The sequence below is a fragment of the Amphimedon queenslandica genome, unplaced genomic scaffold (genome assembly GCF_000090795.2).
Source record: "Amphimedon queenslandica unplaced genomic scaffold, v1.1 AMPQUscaffold_13141, whole genome shotgun sequence".
NCBI classification, from domain to species: Eukaryota; Metazoa; Porifera; class Demospongiae; order Haplosclerida; family Niphatidae; genus Amphimedon; species Amphimedon queenslandica.
In genome coordinates, this window is record NW_003546623.1 from 5777 (window position 1) to 16927 (window position 11151).

The 11151-nt window shown below is 35.0% G+C and overlaps 1 protein-coding gene across 1 annotated transcript; it reads left to right on the plus strand.

The window, feature by feature from the left end:
* The first annotated feature begins 1864 nt into the window (after positions 1–1864).
* On the plus strand, positions 1865–10698 carry LOC109584972 (uncharacterized). Its single transcript, XM_020000879.1, has 11 exons — positions 1865–1885; positions 2875–2973; positions 3028–3126; positions 3300–3398; positions 6245–6314; positions 7804–9482; positions 9543–9993; positions 10045–10107; positions 10161–10199; positions 10243–10296; positions 10346–10698. The coding sequence occupies exons 1-11, from the start codon at positions 1865–1867 to the stop codon at positions 10618–10620; spliced, it is 2949 nt and encodes a 982-aa protein (XP_019856438.1). The 3' UTR covers positions 10621–10698.
* The last annotated feature ends 453 nt before the right edge of the window (positions 10699–11151 follow it).

The following is an 11151-nucleotide window of genomic DNA, read 5'->3' on the forward strand; positions in this document are numbered from 1 at the left end:
GCCGGTTGGAGGTGCTAGTATAATAATAATAATAAGAGGAGGGGGAGTGGTCCAGTGTAATGGAGAAGAGATGAGATATCTTAAAGGAAGTGTGTACTTTATATCAGCTAATAATAATATACTTATTAATAATGATGATGATGATGATACTTTGTTATTTCAAGCTTATTGTGAGTTGTAAAATATTATTTTTATTATACTGATCTGCTCTGCAATATGCCATCGCTATAGCCAGTTGTTGATTATAATTATTGTTGTATTGTTATGTACATAAATAAACAATGATTGCTTCAGTTATGTACATGCACCACATACAATGCATATACCGGTAGTCAGCTTTAGTACCTAAGTTTAAGCCAAGTGACACTATTCTATTGACAGTCTAGTGAGTCTACATATAGTACGTTACAGTGGTATTACAGCACTGTAATGTATCAAATTCAATAGATTCCTAGCAGGAAGAAAGAGGCATGAAGACGAAGAGGGGGAGAGATAGTGGGAGTATGTTATTGATATGGAATAATCAAATTTGGACATAATTAAGTTGTACGGTATTTCATGCACCCACTTTTCTTTGCTCTATACTTTTTAATTAGTGACTGGATAAAGGAACTATACTCAAATGCATTTTGTAGCAATTCATCTTTATTCTCCATATGAGGTTCACTTTATGTGTGTACAAGTGATACTCAGAACCATCCCAATGTGAGTGATAGAAACTAGATAACTTAATGATATTCAGTGTTATTGCTTTATTCCATCTGTAACCTTTTCTGCTAGGCTTACGTTATTATCATATGTACAGAACACAATGTGAACAATGTCATATGATATTTATAGTCAGTTGTATACACTAGAACAAGTGACACTATTCCTGGACTCTTATCATTACACCATTTATACCATTGGTGTAAATGCTCAGCATTAAATTGAGAGAGGAAGAGGTGGAAACTGTGGAAAAGGGGGGAGACAAAGGGAGAGAAGCCATATCTTATGATATGAATTGACCAAATTTGTTCATAATAGTAGATTTTTGTACTACAGTTTATTTGTAGTTTTTAATTTAATATTAATTTTAATTTAATAATGTTTTTACAAGATGGGCAGGAGTATAAAGTACACTGAGTTTTTATGTGACAGTTATAAGTCTTATCATGGTAACATAAGTAACTGTGCATAAGTTACTCATATTATCCTAAAGATTAAGAGCGACACATACACTTGTCATCTGCTCTGCTAGGTCCCCATGCAGCCACCACTAATTTATGGGACAGGATAGCTCAGCGGTTGACAACTTGACATCAAGTTCCGGCACTCACTAATCTGTACTGCACTCTTCTTTCTACTTGGATCACATTTGCATGCTCTGTAAAGTGCAGAATACATGTACATAGTATGGAGGAGTATGGAGCCTGATTTTATGGAACATGCATTCATGCAATGAATGCATGACTCAAGTGGACTATGCCAGACTCAAAGTGGACTGAGTGAAAAGCGCACTGAGTATTACAGATTAGTGATGCTGAGCTAAATTATTAATAAGAAAATAGGTTAGAAATGAAAAAATAGGGTAGAGTAGGTTAGACAAAGTCACAAAAAATTAGCTTCTAGTACTGCAGAACTCGTGCACTTTTCATCATTGCTTGTTCCGTAAATCCCTCCCTTCCATTATACTGTATTTTGCAGTTTACGGAGCATTCCGTAAACTAGTGAGGAAGAAAATCAATTCTCAAGGAATACGGCGGTCGTATCTCGTGAAAATATTGAGTAGGCATCTGCCGGTGTATTCTCGACCAGGGCTAACTCTGTTTTCAGATATTTGTAAAGCCGAAAGGTTCATTAGTTCATCTGGGTAGGCTAGAAAATGACGGATAGTTTGAATCCTGTAAGTTCAGTCATTAAACCAATAGCCTTGTTTCTTTTATTTTGTTTAGACAATGCGGGAATCTAGTAGGATAATGCGAAAAATGCATGCGCAGCCTATCCAGTCTTAAGTTAAGGCTACTTAAATCATAAAATCCTAGATACATGGTTAGTCGGGGCCAGACTAAGATATTGGGCCAATGAGAGTGGATATTTTAGTCTCGCTCCCCTTCCCATCTACAGCAACAGTCATTGGGGCCTGGCTAGCGAGATTATTTGAATAAGCAAATAATTAATTTGTAAAGAATGCAATACTTAGGCTGCGTTTACACTACTCCACTCCACTGAATCCAAATAGTTTTTGGCCCGTTTTTGCTATCACTGGTTTTTGTTTACACTAATCCACCAGCTGCGTTTACATTTGAGCTTATCATTTGTTTACAGAAGTATCCGCTTAGGTATTTGTTTTCAAATGTCTCCGGATAAGTATGCGTTTTCATGTGTTTTAGTGTAAACGAAGGCTGTATCCGCGACAAAAAGTCTCCGTTTTCCAATGAAACCGGAGTAGTGTAAATGCAGCCTTAGTGAACTAGTTAATAGCCTACATGATGTGGCATGTCATGCAGGCCACGCTGCAAGCACAACAATGCAAGCCAGACGACTGTACATGCAGGCTTCCTAGCCCCCAAGTCTGCCACATGCTGCGGGATGATAGCCTATAAGTATTGGACAAATTTGTGCAGTAAAATAGCGGCTTTTGGTGACAAGCAGTGAAATGAAAATAAATCTGGTTAAAATGCTAATCAGTGTTATGGTTTCATAAAATGACAGTGTTCAATAATGATAATAATAATAATAAACAATACAGTTTTAGATAGATGCGTATTTATGTTTCTGCACACAAAAAGTGATGCATTAATAGTTTACTATAATTAATGCTATAGTCTGGGCATGACCATGTAGACTGTAGACAATACTATATATACTTTTACTTAGTGGGTTATACTTTAGGAGAAGCAATTATATGATGCCGCTAGGGATGGAAATACAGAGGGAATAAAGCTTGCTTTATCCAGGGGAGCAAATATTAATTGGAGCAATCCCAATGTGGTAACTATAAGTGGATTAACACAATCACACATGCATGCTATTACTTATTATTAGGGTAACTGGACACCATTGCATGTAGCAGCTTCTAGGAACAAGGTTCAGTCAATTTCCTTCCTGATCAAAGAAAATGCTGATAAGAATTGTGGAGACAAGGTACGTTGTACTTAATACTCTGCAAAGAAAATTTTTAAATTCCCTGTTATTCTGACATTAGTAATTTGATGTAATGGAGCAGTTGCTTGTGTTATAATAATAAAACAAACATTGTTTTGCTTAAGTTTTTAACACTCCAACTCATTCTTCAAATTTCATATGATTTTATATAGCTTGGGCAGACTCCTGTTATGTTGGCTGCAAGGTTTGGACACAAAGAGTCAGTGAGAGCACTGTTAAATGAAGGAGCAGATTACGCCATTACTGATAATGTAAGTTTTAATAACTGTAGAATTTAAATAATACATTTTGAAAGACTCAAAAGTGTATCATTACAAACTAGTCAAGAGATATGCATGGGTATATTTTCTATAACTTATTCTATTGGAAGGTTGGCTCAGTCATGGGTGTGTCTTGTTCAAATATGCATGAGTGCTAATTCACCCACATGGACCATATTTTGTTGCAAATAAATTTTTGTCATTTTTGTCAGTAGTTATCAAATGATAAAAAATATAGACAATGAAATTTCCAATTGTCTGTTAAGATAAACAAGAACAAGATGTGTCTTACTAGTGTTAGTGTTAGAAATGTCTTTGTTTAGCTACTTCTCATAGAAGTCTAAAGATACTGGAGCTGGCAAAAATTCTGATGCATTTCCTTTACCTATCTTTTAATGAAATAAGCGTGGCTGCTTCTTCTTGGACTATGACAAATTATTTTCAAATATCTACATTTAGTATCATTTTCCTTGAAGTGTTGTACAGTGTTAACCAAATTTGAAAGGGTAAAGCCCACACCTGCTAATTTGATTAAATTACCCATTTATATAATTATATATACTTCATTAAGAATCGCTCATTTCATTAAACCACCCATGCACTCAGTTAAGGAGGTACATGGCAGGCAGTAACTACTAATAAGAAGGCTAGCTACTCAGTGCATCACTGATCACTGTAGCTACATTATACCATAAGTGTAGAAATTTTCAAGGCAATAGATTTTGCTGTTTTGTGCTAGTTGCTTTATTTTGTACACAACCTATTGTTATTGCCTTAGAACAGGACTAATATCAGTCTGAATCAGACTGATATTGGTCCTGAATCATGGCTTTCATGTATCAGTCATAATACAACTGAATGTAAAAACATAGATATTAGAGTAAATGAAAGGGATTGTAAATGGGGCGGAGCAACAGGAAATGCAGGTTGGGTTACCATGTGACGACCATCAGTGTTTCGATTGTATTCCCATCTCTTCTATTGGGGAAGTTGCTCTGGAAGGATTTCCAAGGAATTTTGTGTTGCTCCAGGATAGCGCTTGCTTATGATATATTGCCTATTCCACATAAAATATTTAGAGCTACCTGCAGCAAGGTTTTTGTCTCTGTAAAGCCATTTTGCAACCAGTTATAGGTACACAAAGTCGCCTCTTTTTGAAACACTTTATTGTTCATAAAATACTCAAGCTTCATAGTATCAACATTTAAGTTAGCTCATTCCATAGGAGATTTCAAGCTCTTCAAAATCATAATACTTATTTACAGCTCAAGAACAAAATGAGTCTCTCAGAGGGAGAAAAGATAGTATTTTTAGTTAAAGAGTGACACAACTACTAACACATGCAATGATTTGCTTAACAAAAAATATTAGTAAAAAGTATAAACACTGGTTAGTATTGAGTGTGAGTTTTGTTTGCATAAATGGCATCCTCTTGGAGTTATTCAAAAATAAAGCAATAATATCTTGGATTTTTGCTCCAAAATCAGTCAAAAAATCCCAACCCGCCTCTGTTTACTTAACAACAATACAAATGAATGGAGGTTTGCCTATGCCCACGCTTCCATTCTCAATCCCTTTCATTTACTCTAGTATCTATGGTGAAAATCATTCACAATACAATCATGATTTTCCACAATACAATCATGATAAAATTTTACTGGTTCATTAGAGCTAGAATATCAGACTTCACTCTGAGACTTGGTCCATTATTTTGGGGCAAAAGTGCTGATTCAGGCATGATAACATTTGGCTGTGTAAATTTCGTGTAGAAAAAATTTTGCGGATAATCATAGAAGGTATTGTCAGTGACGTCAGCCTTTTCTTCAAATGAAAGTTTCTGGTACTCTCCTCATTTTCTACTTTACTCCTCCGGATCTTTAGCACACTAGCTGCTTGTGCTTCTTTCGCAACTTTATCCTCATTATTGTCTACATACTTAAAGAACCATACATACAAGTATGCATGGGACACTATGGTAATAATGCATCAACATGCTTAGCTCCTTTTAAAATGAAGCACCATGGTGCGTGGACTCGCCTGCTGAGATTCACCTGAGGGATAATGTGTTACTTGTACTCTGCCCCCATCATGATATTATATATATATATATAAGCAACTTGATATTTGAAAAAAGGATAATAGATTTTGACAAAGTGCAACAATGCAATTAGCCAATTACTGCACTGATCCATAAAATAAATTATAGGTGTGGTCAGCACCTAGATCTAGCAGTACAGTGCAGTGCAGATAAACATGGCACGTGGGTAGGAGAAAGAAGAAAAGCTGAAATTTATTTTAGCATCTGAAGCTCTATTCAAAGAAAGAGTAAGCACAAAAAATTGCCTAGATATTTAAAAGAGACTGAGATAGTTTGGTTGCTCTTGCTTTCCCCAGTTCTGCCTGAAAATTTTTCAAAGAGGCTAAATCACAAACTTTGAGCAACTGTAACTCGCAAACAAAAAAGAGATTAGAAAATCCCCACATATTTTTTAATCTAGGTACTTTTCTCTACCTATCAATGCTAATCTTGACCAAATAGAGTGAAACACGAAGATTTGGCTAGGAAAAGTGGTCTATTCTTGAAAATATTCAGCTTTTGCTACCACGGATTGCTATGAAAATACAACAGAGCTAAATAAATTATCTTTTTCTCAAAGCTTAAAAAGAATTATAGCTCAGGAGAGCTCAGTAAAAACGATATTGACTAGGAATTAACAGGAATTTTCGTGACAGAATGACAGACAGACAGAATGACAACCCAACTGCTTAGTACCCGCCTACGCAAGCGTGGCGAATCCAATTATTATTAAATCAATGCTAATGTTTCTCTTGTATAGACTGGCAATACTGCAATTGAGTTGGCTTATACTCATCCTGGTGTACTGCAAATACTAAGGGAGCATAAAGGTAAAATTATGATTTAGCTATCCATGCATATGTATCTTGTTTTCAAAACTTGTAAACCCTTGCTTATCACTTCCGTATCAGCTATTGATGTAAAACAAACTGGAAAGTTGCATAATTATGACTATTTTATTGAGCCAGTTGAATTATCTTAGATGGTATGTCACAAGCATGACCCTTTCTTCAATAGCATATTGTCATATGCCGAAATTTTGACCTTATGTCATAAATTATTTTGTGATATACTAACATAATAATAGCTAGTGGATTAATTTTGTGGATCTAATATTTTATAATTTGCCAGAGTCTTAGTCGGGCAATTTCGTAGTTTTAATTTTTGTGGTGACAGTATAGCTTGTAAGGGGATTTTGTGGGTATAAATTTTGTGGTAACCCCCAAAACCATGAAAACCACAGAAATGAAGTGCCGGAGAATTACGCACTATACAGTATGCAGTCAGCATATCAAATATCGTTTATTGGTTTTTTTTCTCAGTGGAATATTTTTACAAATTTTGCAGTTTCCGGCTATGTTGCGAAATTTTTCCACAGCAAAATTCTACATTTCCATTGCCACATGGTGCAGTCTGTAAGCTGTTCACAAAATCTTTAAAATGCAAGATTTATGACAATTTTCTACTGTAAAAATAAACCGGTATATGGTACTTTATAGCACTTATACATTATGTGGTGGTCAATATAAAATTTCATGATTTTGTTCTTGTTAAATAAAAATTTGCGTAAAATGAAGTAATTTATTCACTAAAAATTTGTAGAATGTGGCATGCAAAATTTAATGCAATTTAATTTTAACCTTTGTGAAATATATCATTTATGAAATGTAAGTACTATACGGTATACCTGTTCCAAATTTCAAAATGAGAGCGTGATATGCATAAGACTATTGCTTAAAATCCTTTCACTTTGGTTTCATGATCCCTCTTGTCTTTTAGCTGCATTTAATTTTAAATGGCCTGAAATGATTTTGGACATTTATGGAGCAAAATTTTGCATGAGTTTAAATTTGCACTTGAAACCATCAATGTGGCTAAAAATTAAAATGTATAAAAAAAGTTTTTTTAACTGCAACCATCAAAATTTACACAAATTTGCAAAATTTTATATTCACAAAATTATATCTCATATGGCAGTATTTTCAAGCATGCACAAGATCATTCATATTGTTCTTAAAAATACATGCATAATTTTATAAATTTGGTTCTATGACACAACCATGCATTATACCGTACAAGATGATTTATTGGTAAGAGCAATATTTGGCAAATTTGCCTGTAGAAAGTTATTAGCAAGTTTTATATTAGCAATTTTGTGGCATATGCCATTGAGCATGATCAGTTTGAAACAAAAATGGTGGATTTTATATTGGCGATTTCTTCATAGAACCGCCAATCGCCAATATCAATTCCTTGCCATTAAATCATCTTGTACGGTAATCTTTAGCTATCTAATTCTGTAAAACATTGTAATTGTAGAGGAACAAATAGCATTGCGAGAGAAAGAACAAGCTCTAATTGCAGCAGCGAGTGCGTTAGAGAAAGGTATGGAGGAAGGATTCATTACTCTATGTAACACCAAAATGACCATATGTGGTCCACCAGGTGTCGGCAAGACTGCATTCAACGACCTCCTCTTCAATCACCCGCCCCCTCTCAAACACCACAGTACTCCAATAGCCACTCGCCCTATACAAGCAATTCAGAGGATATCAGCCAAAGGAAAGGTCTGGGAGAAAGTATCTGAACAAGATCTTCTTGCTACATTATCAGATGCTATTCTCACCATAGACAAGGATGTTAAAAATGCTGCAAATACTAGTGTATCTTATGCTGCACCACGACCTATTGAAGAGCAGCAACCATCTACACAATCAGGAGCTGTTGCAGTAGCTCAATCCTTACCAGATGACACTAGTCCTCCCCAAGGACCATCAAAGACCAGGGATACCGACTACTACTCAAAGAAAATTCTTAATCATCTAGTTTCTGTCAAACAACACTGTCGTAAGCACTATGAAGCTCATTGGATTCATTTATTAGACAGTGGTGGACAGCCTCAGTTTTCTGACATGCTTCGTATATTCAATCGTGGCAGTTCGCTGTACATTATTGTAATGAAGGTAACGGAATCCCTTCATGACAAGCCTACATTTACTTACTCTATCAATGGTAAACCACTCAACACACCCAAAAATATGACAATGACAAACCTACAAGTTATCAAAAGCTTGGTACGATCTGTTGCTGCTTCGAAGAATTGCGTCGTAAAGATTGGAGGGAAGAATGTCAATATTAAGCCTGCATTTGTCATTGTAGTCACTCATTGCGATCAATCGTCAAAGGTAAAGCAGCTTGTACGTTGGGAGGAAACAATTCAGAAAAAAAATTCCGAGCTACTGTTAAGTCTAAAGGAGTTTCTGGATCTCTTCATATTCTATAATCGTGAGTCCAATGAGCTGGTTTTTCCCGTCAACAATCTCTGTCTGAAGAATCGTATGAAGATATCGGCCGATATACGTGAGCGTATCATGTCTCAGTCTAATTCTATTAGTTTCAGTGTTCCAATACCAATACGTTGGTACATGTTTGAGATCAAGATGAATGAAGAGGCTGCAGTTAATAAGGAGATGTATGGAATGATATCACTTGAGTCATGCTACACTGTTGGTATCAAATTAGGAATGAGTCAATCAGATGTTAACCAATGTCTAGTGTACCTTGATTCGTTAACACTGTGCATCTACTACCCAGACATTCTCCATCATGTGGCCTTCACTAATCCTCAGTTTCTCATAGATTGCCTCTCTAATGTTGTCAGAGTATCTTTCGTTGATGATGTAAAGCAGATATTACCTGAGGAAGTCAGCCTGCCTGATGATGCTCAACTGGTACTCAAAAGAGATGGAGTTTTTAATGAATCACTACTGGATGATCTTGGATTAGCTTTTGTTCCTAATCTCTTCTCAAAGTCAGATCTACTTTCCTTGCTTAAGCACCTTTGCATAATCTCACCTATTGATACTGCTGCTGCTGCTACTCGGTATTTTTTGCCAATTGTTTTACCACCGGAAAAAATAACTGCAGAGCAGAAAAAATTATTCACTGAAAATTGTGACCCACTTGTCATTACATTTAATAGTGACATAGTACTACAGGTGAGACACAGAATACTGGTGTGTTGTATTACTGTCTGTAATTAATTTTTGTCATTGTAGGGTTTGTTTCCAACATTAATTGTCTCTTTGTTAAGTCGACAGAAGGAGCCTTTCTTTTTTATTGACAGCAAATCTCCCTTTTTTCCAAAGCAGCTCCGTCATGCTGTCAAGTTATACTCTGAAGATTTATTTGGATCCATCATATTTGTTGATGAGGTCAAGTATATCGAAGTTTACTTTACTGGAAGTACTAAAGATTGCTATCATCTTCGGTCTGTTATCTTAGAGGGTCTGTCTGTTAGCGCTGCTGCATTAGCTTACAATGAGGAGGAATTGGAGATATCTGCTGTGACATACTGTCATCATAACCATAGAAGACGTGAGACTAAAAAAACACCTCATCCCATCAGTATCTCGTACAAGAGAAACCCTCCAGAAATCAGTTGCAGTATTGAGACTGACCTTCCATCCATTGAACTAACTGATAAAAGACAAAGCTGTTGGCTAATAGGTATGTTTACTATGTTGTATTGAACATTAGCACAACATCTCTCCCTTGTAGGATCAGTTAATTCTATTTCTTCAGCTCAAGTCTCGAATTTTTCTACTGATAAAAGTATATCAAGTGAGTATAACACTATTGTGTGTGTTAAAATTTAGATTTATCAACTACATCAGGTGCAACTTCTACTTCGTTACCTGTTGCAACAGCATCAAGTAAGTATTTACACATATAATTGTGTATCTATCTACTCATTAGGTACTGTGGTGTGGCCAAATGAAGATGTCATTTTTACTGAGGGGACTGTACTAAGTGAGTGAATATTAAAATTTTTATTACTGATAGATAATTATCTTATTAGATAAGAGCCATGCTCCTATTATACTAAGATCTATAAGAAAAATAGTCTTTGAATGGGAGGATTTAGGAACATTCTTAGGCTTAGAAACTCATCAGCTGCAAGAGATTAAGTATAATTCTAATAATCAAGTTCAAGTCTGTCGTAAAGATATGGTGCATCTTTGGCTGGAGACTGGTACTCATACATTACAGGATTTGATTACAGCACTAGAGAATGTAGAAAGAAATGATGTTGCAGCTGATGTTAAATGTTTGACAAAATCCAATAATAAATAAGCTTTGTAACTTAATTATTTTATCATTGGTTTTTATTATTAGTATTAAACTATGCAATTGCTATTTCTTTTTTAGCCTAATGGATAAACTTTTAAATTTAAACTGAAATGCAAGTAGCTATAAATGTGCATTTCCATTCTTAATTATTTAGAATATTTATTATTTATATTATAAATATTAATATTATATTACTCATGAGTAATGAATGCTGTTATTTATTATTTTTTTCTTGTGTGTTATGACTACAAGTTGCTTTTAGCCATTATTGATGAATTAATTTTTCTGTTTTGTCCTTAAAATGTGATCTAGACAGTAGATAAATCTTACTAATGGATCAAAGTGACTGCACCCAATAATTATATAGATTTTCTCAATAGTGCCAGATCTACAAGCATGTACATCAACTCAGCATTGATCATTTTTTAGACACAATATCTGTAAGAATAAACTTTAATACCTAAGTATAGGCTTCATATAATTTGTCATAGCATTCACACATTATTTTGTCAATTATAAAATCCCATAGTACAT